Raw genomic sequence first — 17458 nt, 5'->3', positions numbered from 1 at the left:
ACCTGCATTTAAGGTACAGGTAACTCTGGCCCCGCCCCCAATTCCCTGCATGCTTTGCGGTAGGACTAAAGGCAACTCCACCCAAGCAATGAAACAACAAGGTACATTTTCAATGGAATTAAAGAGAATGAAGTTGTTACACACGCCAGCACCCAGGTCATGTGACTGTCACACGTAGAAAGACATATGGGTATTTTGGGTGCTTTTGCATTGGCTGACACCCCCCCTCCCCATTAATTGGGGACCTCCCAGTGAATCTGTACCCCATTTAATACCTTGCAGGCCTTGGCATTCCCCTATACCCTCTGTGCTGAGAGGCCCTTCCCTGTACCCACTGCCTGTGTCTGTATTGCAGCTCTATGCTGAGCGATTGCTAGCAGTGCGGCGCAGCTCACATTTCAGAACATCCTGTGGTGTAATTACACACACACACCGGCTGCTTTGATTGAGTGTGTGAGTGTGCGAGGTGTGAGTGTGCGAGGAGGAGGAGGGGGGCTTGTGAAACCAGCAGGAAGTCACCTGTTTGTGAAACACAGTAACAAGTAACAAGTAACAACTGCTTAGTGAACATGGGCCGCTGGCCCTTTCCATTAATAATGTAGGAGCCTGTGAATGAGTCTTGTTGCCTGGGAGCCACATCTATTGTTCCATACTGGGATTTGTAGTTCAACAACAGCTCTAGGGACTACTAGGGAATTAGTGGCCCTTGCATGTGGCATTGTCCCGGGGCCCTTCTGATTTGATTCCTGCTCTTCCCTCTATTTGCTTAACAAATATCCAGCTGGGCAGGGAGGGGCCCGACTTCAAAGGCGTTGGGTCCAGGTCACCTAAGCAGCGCTACAGCTGAAAAATAAAATGTACCTGTTTGAGGGAGAAGTGAAGCTGAAGGGGGTTTATTATTTATAGAAAAGGCTGTGAAAGTAACATTTCTGTGCCCTGTTCTGCTTAACCACCAATATCTCATCCTTAATCTCAGCTACTTGTGATCAGTAATCGCTTCTCTAATTCCCTTATTGTATCTTCTCTGTGTCTCTTCTTCCCTCTCCCTTCCTCCTCCTCCTCCTCCTCCTCCTTTCCTCTTCTACTAATCTGAGCATTATTACCCTACTTTTCTCCCCAACTGTTTGGCCTTACTCTCCCCCATCCCCCCTCTTCTCTCCCCTTCTATATTTCTCCTCTCCCCCATTTGTCTCTCTACTCCCTAACCCCCTTTCCTTCTCTCCTTCTGTCTCTCATCCCCTCTCCTTTCCTTTTCTCCCCAACTGTTTGGCCTTACTCTCCCCCATCCTCCCTCTTCTCTCCCCTTCTATATTTCTCCTCTCCCCCATCGGTCTCTCTACTCCCTAACCCCCTTTCCTTCTCTCCTTCTGTCTCTTATCCCCTCTCCTTTCCTTTTCTCCCCCAACTGTTTGGCCTTACTCTCCCCCATCCTCCCTCTTCTCTCCCCTTCTATATTTCTCCTCTCCCCCATTTGTCTCTCTACTCCCTAACCCCCTTTCCCTTCTCTCCTTCTGTCTCTCATCCCCTCTCCTTTCCTTTTCTCCCCAACTGTTTGGCTTACTCTTCCTCATCCTCCCTCTTCTCTCCCCTTCTATATTTCTCCTCTCCCCCATTTGTCTCTCTACTCCCTAACCCCCTTTCCCTTCTCTCCTTCTGTCTCTCATCCCCTCTCCTTCCCTTTTCTCCCCAACTGGTTGGCCTTACTCTCCCCCATCCTCCCTCTTCTCTCCCCTTCTATATTTCTCCTCTCCCCCATTTGTCTCTCTACTCCCTAACCCCCTTTCCTTCTCTCCTTCTGTCTCTCATCCCCTCTCCTTTCCTTTTCTCCCCCAACTGTTTGGCCTTACTCTCCCCCATCCTCCCTCTTCTCTCCCCTTCTATATTTCTCCTCTCCCCCATTTGTCTCTCTACTCCCTAACCCCCTTTCCTTCTCTCCTTCTGTCTCTCATCCCCTCTCCTTTCCTTTTCTCCCCAACTGTTTGGCCTTACTCTCCCCCATCCTCCCTCTTCTCTCCCCTTCTATATTTCTCCTCTCCCCCATCGGTCTCTCTACTCCCTAACCCCCTTTCCTTCTCTCCTTCTGTCTCTCATCCCCTCTCCTTTCCTTTTCTCCCCCAACTGTTTGGCCTTACTCTCCCCCATCCTCCCTCTTCTCTCCCCTTCTATATTTCTCCTCTCCCCCATTTGTCTCTCTACTCCCTAACCCCCTTTCCTTCTCTCCTTCTGTCTCTCATCCCCTCTCCTTTCCTTTTCTCCCCAACTGTTTGGCCTTACTCTCCCCCATCCTCCCTCTTCTCTCCCCTTCTATATTTCTCCTCTCCCCCATTTGTCTCTCTTCTCCCTAACCCCCTTTCCTTCTCTCCTTCTGTCTCTCATCCCCTCTCCTTTCCTTTTCTCCCCAACTGTTTGGCCTTACTCTCCCCCATCCTCCCTCTTCTCTCCCCTTCTATATTTCTCCTCTCCCCCATCGGTCTCTCTACTCCCTAACCCCTTTCCTTCTCTCCTTCTGTCTCTCATCCCCTCTCCTTTCCTTTTCTCCCCCAACTGTTTGGCCTTACTCTCCCCCATCCTCCCTCTTCTCTCCCCTTCTATATTTCTCCTCTCCCCCATCGGTCTCTCTACTCCCTAACCCCCTTTCCTTCTCTCCTTCTGTCTCTCATCCCCTCTCCTTCCCTTTTCTCCCCAACTGTTTGGCCTTACTCACAGATCTCACAGCGGAGCAGGAAATAAATTTGGCACAATTTGTATTTATTTTGGGCAAATGTGGATCAGTAATGAGTGTATTGGCCCCGTATTATGTTGGACCCTGAGTTACTGTTTTTATCCCTGGACCACTTGCCTCTCTAACCCGCTGAACTGGAAACCTTCAGGCACTGGCCCTTGTGGCCCTCACTTAGCTGTGGACTCTCCCATTGTTTCTGCCCAGGAGGGGGGGCAATGAGTATATTTTAGGGTGCAGGTGTCGTGTGTGAGGTCAGAGATCCCCCCCCCGGCTGCAGACAATGGGCTGAGACACCAGTAGGGAGGCTGCTGGGAGTGGCTCGTCTGCATAACTCCCAACTCCCTGCCGCTGCTCAAAGTCTCAAATTCTTTTGGTTTTTACGAGAAAAAGAAAATATTTGTTTACAAAGAGCTGCAATGGGACAATTCACCTTGTGTGCGTCAATATTGCTGAATTCTGCGCTTCACACGGCGCTTTCTCACCCCTTCCTCAATTCCTCCTTTCTGTGCCCATTCCTTCTCTGTACTCTGCATTTATACATATGGTGGGAGCTGCCATATAGTTTCCCATAGACAGAACCAGAGATGAGCGAGTGAAAAGGATGTGGGGGAGGAAGAAGATACTAGAGGGGGGGGGGGCTAATAGTTTCATACAGACCCAACCCAGGACTTCTGCTGCTAAAACTTCACACAGGAAGTGAGTAGCGCTCGGCTCATGTCTGATACTATTATAGCGGATGTGAGGCTCCGAGATATCACCACCACTTCCTCTGGCTCTTCTGCTCTATATAATCTCCAGTCTGATGCAGATATAGGGGGGCTCCTCCAGCTTCCTCTCCACCCACTCACCCACTTATCTACATTTTGCCTTCCCTCAGCTGCCATAAAGCAGGACAGGTCTGCTGCTTACAATGGGGATCAGATAGGATCTGTGCAGCCACTGGGACAGAATGTTCTGTTATACAGATAGCTAGAATCTCAGCTGCCATAAAGCAGGACAGGACTGCTGCTTACAATGGGGATCAGATAGGATCTGTGCAGCCACTGGGACAGAATGTTCTGTTATACAGATAGCTAGAATCTCAGCTGCCATAAAGCAGGACAGGACTGCTGCTTACAATGGGGATCATATAGGATCTGTGCAGTCACTGGGACAGAATGTTCTGTTATACAGATAGCTAGAATCTCAGCTGCCATAAAGCAGGACACGACTGCTGCTTACAATGGGGATCAGATAGGAACTGTGCAGCCACTGGGACAGAATGTTCTGTTATACAGATAGCTAGAATCTCAGCTGCCATAAAGCAGGACAGGACTGCTGCTTACAATGGGGATCAGATAGGATCTGTGCAGCCACTGGGACAGAATGTTCTGTTATACAGATAGCTAGAATCTCAGCTGCCATAAAGCAGGACAGGACTGTTGCTTACAATGGGGATCAGATAGGATCTGTGCAGCCACTGGGACAGAATGTTCTGTTATACAGATAGCTAGAATCTCAGCTGCCATAAAGCAGGACAGGACTGTTGCTTACAATGGGGATCAGATAGGATCTGTGCAGCCACTGGGACAGAATGTTCTGTTATACAGATAGCTAGAATCTCAGCTGCCATAAAGCAGGACAGGACTGTTGCTTACAATGGGGATCAGATAGGATCTGTGCAGCCACTGGGACAGAATGTTCTGTTATACAGATAGCTAGAATCTCAGCTGCCATAAAGCAGGGCAGGACTGCTGCTTACAATGGGGATCAGATAGGAAAACATACCTCACAACATTCTGGAAACAGAAAGAGGGACAAAAATAAAAACGGCGCATGGTGAAATTGTTTTGACCATGCCCATTTTTACAACCACACCCACTAATTACCATGCCCATTTTACAAAATGTGTCAGGTTATGAAAGTTTAAACACATTTCCTTATGTTTTATTCTAGTTTTACTAATGAAGGTAAATTGCCCTTTAGGGACAAAACTGTTACAAATGTATCTTAAGTATCTATTGTGGGTTCTCTGTCAAAAGCCAATTAAGTTAGAAACATTGGGGCTCATTTATTAACACTGGGGGGCTCATTTATTAACACTGGGCAAATTTGCCCATGGCCAGTTACCTATAGCAACCAATCAGTGATTAGCTTTTTAAAGCCAGCTGCAAGTAGGACAATGAATGCAGCAATTTGATTGGTTGCCATGGGTTACTGCCTATAGGCAAATTTTCCCAGTGTTGATAAATGACTCCCATTGTATCTTTTTTGGCTGTTCAGTGCAGAGAAATCGTGACTTTCCAGTACAAAAGCAGGACTGCGGGTTGAGCTGTCAAAAGCAGGACTGTCCCGCTCAAAATGGGACAGTTGGAAGGCATGGGAAAACTTTCCCTTTTTCTGCATAAAAGGGGGATTTTGTCCCAAAAAACTTCTTAACATATTTTATAGATATGTGTCAATGTAGTTGGTAGTCAACGCCATGCAATTCCCATTCTCCAGTTCTGAGTTCATGTAGCAGAGCTCAGTTAATCAGCTGCTTTGCTCTTTGAGGAGTCAGAACCAGCAGTGCAGAGAATACAAACAGATACTGCTTCATATTCAGACAGAAAGTGAATAAAGGGACCCTGTAAACTTCTCACATCCGTTGGCTCAGTCTCTTTTCTGTTGCACTTCCCACTGCTGGATATCGGTTCCCTGCAGAAGTCGCTGACCCGTTTCACTTACCCTTTAATAGATATTTTGAGACATTCCGGAAATCTGGATTGAATGTTACCCATCTGTCCGACCCCAATGATTGGGCAATGATTGGATAGTACTACAGGGGTGTTAATGGGGGGCTCCTCACTCTTGTCTCTGCAGTGCCGGGGGAGCGGTGAAATTTGGGGACTGTGAGTAGAGGAGGAGCAGATCTAACCATGTCCACGTGTTTGTGGCTGATCCTGACCTTGTTGCCCTGCGTGACCTCCGACCTGGTTCCCAGGATCACATTCAGACACGGTGAGTGACAGGGAAATAGGGGGGTGGTAGAATTAGGGGGGCCTGTTCTTGCTCCGTGCTGGGATTCTGACCCCTCGCCCCTGGCACAGCAAGAACTTCAAATCTGCAATTTCTATTTTTGTTCAGCAGCTCTCCAGTTTGGGATTTCAGCACATAATTGGTTGCTAGGCTCTAAATGTCCCTAGCAACAGGGCCTTGAATACGGTTTGAATAAGGAACTGGAATATGAACTACAGAGACCTGAACAGAAAGATAAATAATACAAAGTAACAATGACAGTTGTAGCCTCACTGTGGGGGTCAGTGACCCCTCATTGAACGCTGGAAAGAGTGCCAATAATAAGACAAACAATTAAAAAAACTTACCAAATAAAAAAAAGGAGACCAATTGAAAAGTTGCTTAGAATTGGCCGTTCTATAACATACTAAAAGTTAACTTGAAGATGAACCACCCGTTTAATTGCATTATACAATGTTTACTGAATGTTGGGAGCGCTTGCCCTTTAAACATGTTTATCTTGAAATCGGTGACTTCCTAAATGTTTCAGCAGCCGATAGGTGGGCGGGGCCTAAAACCACCTGGTGTTGTAATAACAGGTATTATGTCCTTTATACGGAGATTCCTTACAGCAGACGCGTCTCACACAGGCTCTAGGGGGGCACAAACTTCTGACTCTCTGTTGTCTTTTCCTTTTCAGGGGATCCCAGCAGGAACCTGCACAACTACAGCCTGAATAACGTCTACAATTATGATCAGTTGTTGCTGAGCCCCGATGAGAAGACCCTGTATGTGGGGGCCCGGGATAATGTCCTGTCCCTCCTTGTTGGCCCCGGCACCATAAAGCTCCTGCACCAGGTCTGAATGGGGGGACTATAGGGGTACTGGGAGTATATCAGGGTTACCTGGAGTATATTAGGGTTACTGGGAGTATATCAGGGGCACTGGGAGTATATCAGGGGCACTGGGGGTATATCAGGGGTACTGGGAGTATATCAGGGGTACTGGGAGTATATCAGGGGTACAGGGAGTATATCAGGGGTACAGGGAGTATATCAGGCGTACTGGGAGTATATCAGGGGCACTGGGAGTATATACGGGTTACTGGGAGTATATCAGGGGCACTGGGAGTATATCAGGGGCACTGGGAGTAAATCAGGGGCACTGGGAGTAAATCAGGGGCACTGGGAGTAAATCGGGGGCACTGGGAGTAAATCGGGGGCACTGGGAGTAAATCGGGGGCACTGGAGTATATCGGGGGCACTGGGGAGTAAATCGGGGGCACTGGGAGTAAATCGGGGCACTGGGAGTATATCGGGGGCACTGGGAGTATATCGGGGGCACTGGGAGTATATCGGGGGCACTGGGAGTATAACGGGGGCACTGGGAGTATATCGGGGGCACTGGGAGTATATCGGGGGCACTGGGAGTATATCGGGGGCACTGGGAGTATATCGGGGGCACTGGGAGTGTATCGGGGGCACTGGGAGTGTATCGGGGCACTGGGAGTGTATCGGGGGCACTGGGAGTGTATCGGGGGCACTGGGAGTGTATCGGGGGCACTGGGAGTATATCGGGGGCACTGGGAGTATATCAGGGGCACTGGGAGTATATCAGGGGCTGGAGAGAATATATGGGACACATCTGACTCTAAAAGATCATATAGAGTTGTTCCCCCCATTCACTTTATTTTGATCTCTTTATTGCCCCAGGCACCCTGGCCTGCCAATGATACATCAATTATCAACTGTGTGAACAAGGCAAAGAGCAACAAGGTGAGACCCCCCCAATGCTTCTGTCTGAAACTTCCCCGAATTCTGAAACAACTTGTGCCTGTCAGGGATCAGTACAATGTAGAAATTGCATTAAAATGAGTCAGTTAAAGGGGCAGTACACCCTGCCAGTGAGTAATGGAGATCCCAGTAGGACAAGATGGAGACAGTAGGACACAATGGAGATGTAGGACAAGGTGGAGACAGTAGGACAAGATGGAGACAGTAGGGCAAGATAGAGACAGTAGGGCAAGATGGAGACAGTAGGGCAAGATGGAGACAGTAGGGCAAGATGGAGACAGTAGGACAAGATGGAGACAGTAGGACAAGATGGAGACAGTAGGACAAGATGGAGACAGTAGGGCAAGATGGAGACAGTAGGGCACGCTGGAGACAGTAGGACAAGATGGAGACAGTAGGGCAAAATGGAGACAGTAGGGCCAGATCGAGACAGTAGGGCAAGATGGAGACAGTAGGACAAGATGGAGACAGTAGGACAAGATGCAGACAGTAGGGCATAATTGAGACAGTAGGACATAATTGAGACAGTAAGGCATAATTGAGACAGTAGGGCATAATTGAGACAGTAGGGCATAATTGAGACAGTAGGGCAACATTGAGACAGGAGGGCATGATAGAGACAATAGGGCAAGATGGAGACAGTAGGACAATATGAAGACTATAGGACAAGTTGGAGACAGAAGGACAAGATGGAGACAGTAGGACAAGATGGAGACAGTAGGGCAAAATTGAGACAACAGGGCATGATGGAGATAGTAGGACAATATAGAGACAGTAGGACAATATGGAGATAGTAGGGCAAGATGGAGACAGTAGGACAATATGGAGACAGTAGGATAATATGGAGACAGTAGGGAAAGATGGAGACAGTAGGACAATATGGAGACAGTAGGATAATATGGAGACAATAGGACAAGATGGAGACAGTAGGATAATATGGAGACAGTAGGATAATATGGAGACAGTAGGGCAAGATGGAGACAGTAGGACAATATGGAGACAGTAGGATAATATGGAGACAATAGGGCAAGATGGAGACAGTAGGACAATATGAAGACTATAGGACAAGTTGGAGACAGAAGGACAAGATGGAGACAGTAGGACAAGATGGAGACAGTAGGGCAAAATTGAGACAACAGGGCATGATGGAGATAGTAGGACAATATAGAGACAGTAGGACAATATGGAGATAGTAGGGCAAGATGGAGACAGTAGGACAATATGGAGACAGTAGGATAATATGGAGACAGTAGGGAAAGATGGAGACAGTAAGGCAAGTTCTTCAACTCTTGTTATATAATACAGTCACCTACATTAGGTTTGTTCATTATTGGGGATGTAGCAGATGATGAAAGCCAAAACCTCAAGTGCCTCAGCTTGGTCACTCTCCTTTTAAATATCATTGGCTCCCACAGACTGAGTGCTTTAATTTCATCCGTATACTGGTGCCAGTGAATGAGAGCCATCTGTATACCTGCGGAACCAACGCCTTCAACCCTGCCTGCACCTACATCGTAAGTACTAAGCCTTTCCTGGAATGTGTCATTAGCCTGACCAACAACAATTAGGCCGTCAACAGCAAGGGAGGGGTTAACAAAGCTTTCACATTTACCCTTGAAAACAGCTTTAGCCTTTTGCCTGTGCTAATTATTATATGTGGGTCAGGCTTTACAGGCAGCACATTAAGTGCATGTAAATGGCTTAGACGGGATCAAGGAAGGTGGGGGTTCTGTCTCTGTATGGCGTCTGAGCCCACCCAACCTTGGCTTGTTACAGGCAGCACCAACCCTCAAAGCTTGCAATCTAGTGGTATATTTATCATTTATAGGTCCTTCTTATAATTGGAAATCCAGCCCCAAAGAGATTAGTCTAGTGCTTTCCCAAGGAGCTTACAATCTAGTAGCGTCTCTTCACACTCCGGTGACTAAATCTAACTCTCTTCTGTACTTCTGCCTCCTCCAGGAACTGGACCATTTTACAGTGCCTAAAAACTCCAATGGAACTATAATCACAATGGATGGAAGGGGCCAGTCGCCCTTTGACCCCCGACATAATCACACGTCTATCATTGTAGGTAAGAAGACTTTATTGGCATTCATGGGCAGGTTTAGTATTGTTATTACTGTTTTTTTAAATATATCAAGTGGTTTATTAGTCTTCTTCCTTTATGTCAAGATACAACCAATTGTTACCGCTGTTAGTATGGGGCTGACAGCATGAGTGACCTGTGACTTAAGCTGACGGAGAACACAAATAGCACATAGCAAATGTCAGTTCCAAAGCCTAATAAAATAATACAGCAGCAGCTGTAGCTTGAGGATAGCAGGTATATTAGGGCAAGATGGTAAACAGGGTGGGTCTGATGGAGACTATAGGAGAAGTCTAGAAAAAGATGAAGGGAAGTAGACAAGATTGAGACAGGTAGGATGAGACAGTAGGGCAAGTTGGAGACAGAAGGGCAAGATGGAGACAGTACAACAAGATAGAGACAGTAGGGCAAGATGGAGACAGAAGAGTAAGATGGAGACAAGATGGAGAAGGTAGGACAAGATGGAGAAGGTAGGACAAGATGGAGACGGTAGGACAAGATGGAGACAGTACAACAAGATGGAGACGGTAAGACAAAATAGAAATGGTACGGTAAGATGGAGACGGGAGGGCAAGATGAAGACGATGGGACAAGATGGAGACGGTAGGGCAAGATGGAGACGGTAGGGCAAGATGGAGACAGTAGGGCAAGATAGAGACGGTAGGGCAAGATGGAGACGGTAGGACAAAATGGAGACAGTAGGGCAAGATGGAGATGGTAGGGCAAGATGGAGACGGTAGGGCAAGATGGAGATGGTAGGACGAAATGGAGACAGTAGGACAAGATGGAGACGGTAGGGCAAGATGGAGATGGTAGGACAAAATGGAGACAGTAGGGGAAGATGGAGATGGTAGGACAAGATGGAGATGGTAGGACGAAATGGAGACAGTAGGACAAGATGGAGACGGTAGGGCAAGATGGAGATGGTAGGACAAAATGGAGACAGTAGGACAAGATGGAGATGGTAGGACAAAATGGAGACAGTAGGGCAAGATGAAGACGGTAGGGCAAGATGGAGATGGTAGGACAAAATGGAGACAGTAGGGGAAGATGGAGATGGTAGGACAAAATGGAGACGGTAGGGCAAGATGGAGATGGTAGGATGAAATGGAGACAGTAGGACAAGATGGAGACGGTAGGGCAAGATGGAGATGGTAGGACAAAATGGAGACAGTAGGACAAGATGGAGATGGTAGGACAAAATGGAGACAGTAGGGCAAGATGAAGACAGGAGGGCAGTATGAAGATAGTTAGGCAACATGTAGACAAAAGTCATGGTGTAGAACGTGTGCCAGGGAATCACTGAGCTATTTCTTGCGCCTATTAAAACTCTTTCTGTGCAGACGGAGAACTCTACACCGGCACTACGTATAATTTCCAAGGGAATGACCCTGTTATTTTACGAAATCTGGGCACCAAAGTCAGTCTCAAGACAGAAGGGTCTTTCGGCTGGTTGAACTGTAAGTTGTACATTATTTAGCCTTTACACCACACTAAATGTTCATGTGGATAAAATGACCTGATCATTCCTGCTTGAGGTAGGATCGGCTTGGCTTCACAGGTTACCTGTCTGCAATCACAGCACCTAGGGTTCTCCTATCTTCATTCTCCTGCCACATTCTCTCTCTCGGGTCAGATTCAGACCTTGAGAAGTCTATGGAAGGAATCATCTCCAAGGGGAGGGATAAGAATGCTGTCCCTGCCATCTAGTGACAAAATGCAGAATATTTAAATAAATATAAAATATAAAACTAGATGACTGTACTCTAATTCCCTCACATGACAATACCTTGCCAGCCAGAACTCACCAGGCAGGAATGCTGGAAAACCCAAGGTCCAAGGCAAATGAAGGTAGGGATTAGGTACTTGCATCAGGCATTACTGAGCCCTCTTTTCTCCTCTTGTATCCTGCAGCAGACGCCATGTTTGTGGGGTCCTTCAATCCACAGGGTTCCTCTCCAGACAGCAAGGTCTATTTCTTCTTTGACGAGACCGTTAGGGAATATGACTTCTTTGAGAAGATGACAGTGGCACGGGTTGCCCGGGTGTGCAAGGTAAGTGGCCCTGAAGTGTTTTATTTCCTACAGTGATGTCTGGGGGACTAAAGGGACATAAGCTTGAGAGACCTAATTCATATTAATTGTACCATGAAGCTCACTGGCTTCTCCCATGACGTCTAACCTTTTGTTCTGCAGAATGACATAGGGGGAGAGAAGGTTCTCCAGAAAAAATGGACCACGTTCCTGAAGGCCCGACTGAGCTGCTCCCTCAACAATCACCTCCCTTTCAACATTCTGCATCACGTGGCCTTACACAATGACCCCAACCCAAAGCACAGCATCTTCTATGGGGTCTTCAGCACCCAATGGTGAGTACAGAGAGTGGGTGTAGAATTGATGAGTGGAAGGGGATGGGAACCAGAGTAGGTGAAGGCTTGTGGTGTCTGGCTACGGCTGTGTAAGGAGTTCATGCTAGGGTGGAAGGATAAATCAGCTCTAAGCTTATGACCAGAAGTAGCCAAGGGATTGAAGTGTTGACCCATAATGAGTAAGAGATCAGAGAAGCAGGCTGTAGGCTGGGAGTCCAGTAAGCAGGTCATCTAAAGCAGTGATCCCCAACCAGTAGCTCGTGAGTAACATGTTGCTCTCCAACCCCTTGGATGTTGCTCCCAGTGGCCTCAAAGCAGGAGCTTATTTTTGAATTCCAGGCTTGGAGGCAAGTTTTAGTTGTATAAAAACCAGGTGCACTGCCAAACTGAGCCTCAATGTAGGTTGAACTCCACATAGGGGCTACTAAATGGCCAATCACAGCCCTTATTTGGTACTCCAGGAACATTTTTCATGCTAGTGTTGCTCCCCAACTCTTTTTACTTCTGAATGTTGCTCACAGGTTGCTCACTGGGATCCAGGGGCAGGACCCCATAGAGAAATGAGGTGAGTAGACTTGATCCCAGCAGTGGGGATGAATAATAGAGCAAGAAACAGGATTAGGCATATTAGGCTCTCCATATCTGTTAACAATAATAATTGTATTTTGGTGTGCCTGGTCCTTTAACACTAATTAGGTTGATATTTGCAGTTATATATATAGATATATATACAAACCACTAGGCCAGTTAACTAATCCCTTTAACAAGCGTGAATCCTCTGTGCCTCATGATGACTTATAATGGTCCATCATTATCCGAGCCTCACAGACGTTCCCGGGAGATGGAATTGTTTCCTGTAAGGAATCCGATAACAAGGAGTAAGTGGCCAATATATTGATAAGTAGCCGTCTCTGCACTTAGCAGGAATCATAATGAGAATGGGAAGAATCAATCTGTGAGGACAATTACGCACCATTTATCTTCGGCCGGGTTTGGAAGCTGCAGAAAGTTGAGGTTCAACAACATCTCAAGCTCCTGACAAAGGGCTCCATCGCCTTATGGACTGAGATAAATGAACTAGGAATAAAGAATAGGAATAAAAGATACATTAGGAAGTTACATTGTGGTCTATTTGGCATAACTGCTGTTTGATACACAGGAAGGTGATCTAGAGAGAGATGTATTTCCTGGAAGTCATGTGATTGTATCTATTTCCTTCCTGCTATAACATGGCTGCCCACTTGTGCTTTGTGATTGGGGTTTTATTAATCATTATAAACAGAATATTCCATGCTCCAGCTCTAGCACATGGACACTGACAGCCCCTCTACTTAAAGCAGCTGCAATTTACCCTGTATCCTCCAACCCTTAAAGAAACATAACCCCCTGCATTTCTCTGTGTTGGGCAGGCAAGTTGGGGGGCGGCGAAGCTCTGCTGTCTGTGTGTTCACACTGGACCAGATTGAGGACGTCTTTAATGGAGCCTACAAGGAGCAGAATAAGGAACACTTAAAATGGACTCGGTACATGGGAAAGATATCAGACCCACGTCCAGGCAGTGTGAGTGTCACAGAAATATGCACCATCTATTGGGGATACTGGGCCAGACTGACTGATATAGGTGCAAATCTACGCTACAGATCTAAACCTGGTTGCTGAGGATGGCTTAAAATTTTAATAGGGGCAGGTACTGGGGAGGAAAGGGTTAAATTGAGGGTGGTGAGACAGGAGGGTGATTTTAAGAGGTAGGGAGAGATGTTAGATCTCATGGTAACAGGATGAAACGTTTTATTTTGGAGGAGAGAGGTGTCAGAGCACAGTGTATCAGAGAGGAAAGGGTTATTGGGGTGGGAGAAGTGCTAGAGCACATGGTATCAGGGAAAAAAGGGTTATTGGGGCGGGGAGAAGTGTTAGAGCACAGGGTATCAGGGAAAAAAGGGTTATTGGGGGCGGGGAGAAGTGTTAGAGCACAGGGTATCAGAGAGGAAAGGGTTATTAGGGGCGGGGAGAAATGTTACAGCACAGGGTATCAGAGAGGAAAGGGTTATTGGGGCGGGAGAAGTGCTAGAGCACATGGTATCAGGGAAAAAAGGGTTATTGGGGGCGGGGAGAAGTGTTAGAGCACAGGGTATCAGAGAGGAAAGGGTTATTAGGGGCGGGGAGAAGTGTTAGAGCACAGGGTATCAGAGAGGAAAGGGTTATTAGGGGCAGGGAGAAGCATTAGAGCACAGGGTATCAGAGAGGAAAGGGTTATTAGGGGCAGGGAGAAGCATTAGAGCACAGGGTATCAGGGAAAAAAGGTTATTAGGGGCGGGGACAGTGTTAGAGCACATGGTATCAGAGAGGAAAGGGTTATTGGGGCGGGGAGAAGTGTTAGAGCACAGGGTATCAGGGGGGAAGAAAGGGTCATTGGGGCAGGGAGAAGGTTTAGTTCAATTTAACCCATTATTATATTTAACCTCTTTCTCCCCACAGTGCTCAGGGAATAAATTCTCAGACTCAGACCTGAACTTCATGAAGGAACATTTCCTTATGGACAAAGAGGTCTCTCCCTACGGCTCAGAACCAGTCCTGGTCAAACAGAACGTCCAATACACCAGAATTGCCCTCGACTCAGTCCAGTCAGTGTCTGGTCTCAACTACACCGTCATGTTCCTGGGAACAGGTATTGCCCCGGCCCCTGATGTCCATATTAGTCATATTAGTCCCACCAATCACACATTGTATCCCCAGTCACGGGATGGTAAAACTACACCTCTCTCTCGTGTCCCTCAGATAAAGGCTTCTTGCACAAAGCTGTCCTGCTGAGCGATGCCCGCGGGTCGCACATTATTGAGGAGATAGAGGTGCTGAGCCCAGAGGAACCGCTGGAGAACATGATTCTGGCAGCCAATGAGGTGAGAGGTGGCTTCTGGGTAACTGGCATCAGGAATGACATTGATATAGTATTGTGTGCCCAGAGCATTCCTTCTCTGTGTATTTCCATTCATAGAAATATTGGCTAGTGAATTAAATATCCTCCCTGTCCTGCAGAGCTTGCACTCTAAATACATCTCCCCTTCTGTTGTTGCCGTTAGGGTGTCCTGTACATCGGTTACTCTGCCGGGGTCCTCCAGGTGCCGCTGGCTAATTGCAGTGTATACCGGAGCTGTTTCGACTGCATTTTGGCCCGAGACCCTTACTGTGCCTGGGACGGGGTGACCCAGAGGTGCCGCAGTGTTGGGGAAAATAAAGGGTAAGTAGCATCATACTGGAGAAGCCCTATTTGTATGGGAATATTATATTGGCAAGATCCATGGGCAATGCTAGAGTCCTGCAGCGGGTCGGGTACCCGCATGAACCCACGGTACCCCTCGGGTAGAAGTTCCGGGTGCGTGTATTGACGCGGGTCGGCGGTTCTGCGGGCAGCGGGTCGGGGGTCTTCTCAATATCGATTTTCACTCCATTTTTCTGATCACTCCTACTTCCGATGATGTCACTTCCGGTTTACAACGACAGCACTTCCTGATTCTTGATGGTCAGCGGGTCGCAGGTCCGTGTTGCGGATAAGGTACTTGCAGGTCGGGTCAGGGAGTGGGTCCAAGCGGGTAAGAATGCGGGTTGCAGATTGCAGGTTGCTTGTACGGGTCGGTACAGGTTCCAAAAAATGGACCCACGCAGGACTCTAGGCAATGCATCAGGTTCCAGTAATAGTAGTTGGCACCTCAGTGGGCACATGAAGGAGGGAGCAAAGAATGGGGGTGCCCTGTATATGTAACATTCCTTCTCTTCCTCCAGGGAATCCTGGCTGCAGGATATTGAGACGGGAAACCCAAATACCAGCTGCTTTCGTGCGGGGACCCCCAGAGTAACGCGTCCTCCCAGCGCACCAATCAAAGGTAAGAACCAATCAAAGGTGAGAACCAATCAAAGGTAAGAACCAGAAGGAGACTTTAGCTACATTGGGTGCCAGTGCAGGGCATGTTCTGGGCACAGGGATGTTTAGGTGATGTTTGTGCTACAACAAAAATATATCTTTTTTAACATTGTCTGTGATTTTTGGGTTTGCAGAGAATTACAGCAGCTGCTATAACTCCATCCTGGAGCTGAAGTGCCCCCATCGCTCGGCCCTGGCCAGTTACAGCTGGAAGACCCCCGATCTGTTAACCCCCGAGATGCAGATGGTGAGTGGGGAGGACACGCGGGTGATTATAGTGCGGGACGACACTGCGGGACTGTACGAGTGTTGGGCTACAGAGAACGGCTACAGATACGAAGTTGCCCATTACTGGCTCACAGCCGTCGGCTGCCCGGGAAACAGACTGAGTGGAGTGTCCCCCAATATTGCTGAGCGGGATTATTACAACCAGTTTGTGGTGGTCACAGTTCTCCTGGTTCTGACGTTATTGGCCTGCGTGGGACTTGCCCTCTATTCACTGAGAGACAAAATAAAAGCCAGGAGTAAAGTCCAGGGGTGCAGCACCCCAGAAACCATGAAGCTTTCAGACAGTAGATCCCAAGAGAAGAAGCCACTGAACGGCCTCTGTGATGGGGACAGACCCTGCTGTGTCCCCCTGGGCAGATCCACCGGCAAAATGGACATAGAGAATAACAGCGTTGCCATTTCCTCATAGTCAAACAGGTTTGGGGGTCTCACTGTAATGGCGTTACAGACCCTATAGGTGGCGCTTCTCAGAACTGATCTTCAACAATCACTAGAAATCTCCAGGGAGTTTCCCTCAAGGGGGAGAGAGTAAGACTTTCTGGGAGCAATGGACAAATCTGCCCCTTTCTCTTCCTGGAGTTTTACCCCCCCACAATTTTATACCAATGGGGGGGCTGCCTGACCCTGAGTGGGGTCTTAATTGGGGAACTTTGACATGGACAATGTACAAACTCGCCATTCCAGACTCATGTACTGAAGTGTCCGACTCAGTACACAAAATAGCTGCCTGCCATAATCTGTTGGCTGTTTGCGCAAAAGGATCACTAGTGATGAGCGAATTTATTTGCCAGCCATGGATTCGTGGCAAAATTCCAGATTTCACCATGTGCGAATTTTTCCGTGAAACTGCGACAAAATTCACCGTGAACAAAAAAAAAACCCCGTTGACTTTAATGCATTTGAGAAAAAGTCGCCGTAAGAAAAAATGCCCATTGACTAATGCATTAGGGGAAAAAAAACACCCATTATTTGGAGAAAAAAAGTCGCCATGAGAAAAAATGCCCATTGGCTAATGCATTAGGGGGAAAAAAGTCGCCATCAGAAAAAAAACACCCATTATTTGGAGAAAAAAAGTCGACATAAGCAGTGGCGTAACTAGATATTACTGGGCCCCACAGCAAATTATTTTTCAGGCCCCCAAAATGTTTAGAGGTTGACTTGTTTCTCCAATATTTATTGAAAATGTATATGAATTAGGGCCTCATGGGGCCCCCGTGCAGCCGCAGGGTCTGCTTCCTCTATAGTTACGCCCCTGGCCATAAGAAAAAATGTCCATTGACTAATGCATTAGGGGAAAAAAACAACC

At 47.5% G+C, this 17458-nt stretch overlaps 1 protein-coding gene across 4 annotated transcripts in view; it reads left to right on the top strand.

Annotated features, from left to right (window-relative positions):
• Positions 1-17061, top strand: part of sema4a.S (sema domain, immunoglobulin domain (Ig), transmembrane domain (TM) and short cytoplasmic domain, (semaphorin) 4A S homeolog) — a 28351-nt gene extending 11290 nt beyond the window's left edge. For 3 of the 4 annotated variants that reach the window (XM_041574560.1, XM_018233562.2, XM_018233561.2), the window contains exons 2-15: positions 5564-5701; positions 6399-6556; positions 7411-7473; positions 8907-9005; positions 9454-9565; positions 10924-11040; positions 11495-11634; positions 11776-11948; positions 13358-13508; positions 14424-14613; positions 14724-14845; positions 15026-15183; positions 15726-15826; positions 15999-17061. In XM_041574560.1, the coding sequence (XP_041430494.1) occupies positions 5620-5701; positions 6399-6556; positions 7411-7473; positions 8907-9005; positions 9454-9565; positions 10924-11040; positions 11495-11634; positions 11776-11948; positions 13358-13508; positions 14424-14613; positions 14724-14845; positions 15026-15183; positions 15726-15826; positions 15999-16561 (2229 nt within the window). In that variant the 5' untranslated portion in view covers positions 5564-5619 and the 3' untranslated portion in view covers positions 16562-17061. The remainder of the gene's footprint in view (positions 1-5563; positions 5702-6398; positions 6557-7410; positions 7474-8906; positions 9006-9453; positions 9566-10923; positions 11041-11494; positions 11635-11775; positions 11949-13357; positions 13509-14423; positions 14614-14723; positions 14846-15025; positions 15184-15725; positions 15827-15998) is intronic. The other variant, XM_041574561.1, reaches the window with a different exon arrangement.
• Positions 17062-17458: the final 397 nt, after the last annotated feature.

Source organism: Xenopus laevis, chromosome 8S, assembly GCF_017654675.1.
Source record: "Xenopus laevis strain J_2021 chromosome 8S, Xenopus_laevis_v10.1, whole genome shotgun sequence".
Classification (NCBI taxonomy): domain Eukaryota; kingdom Metazoa; phylum Chordata; class Amphibia; order Anura; family Pipidae; genus Xenopus; species Xenopus laevis.
This window is presented reverse-complemented; position numbering and strand designations above follow the sequence as displayed.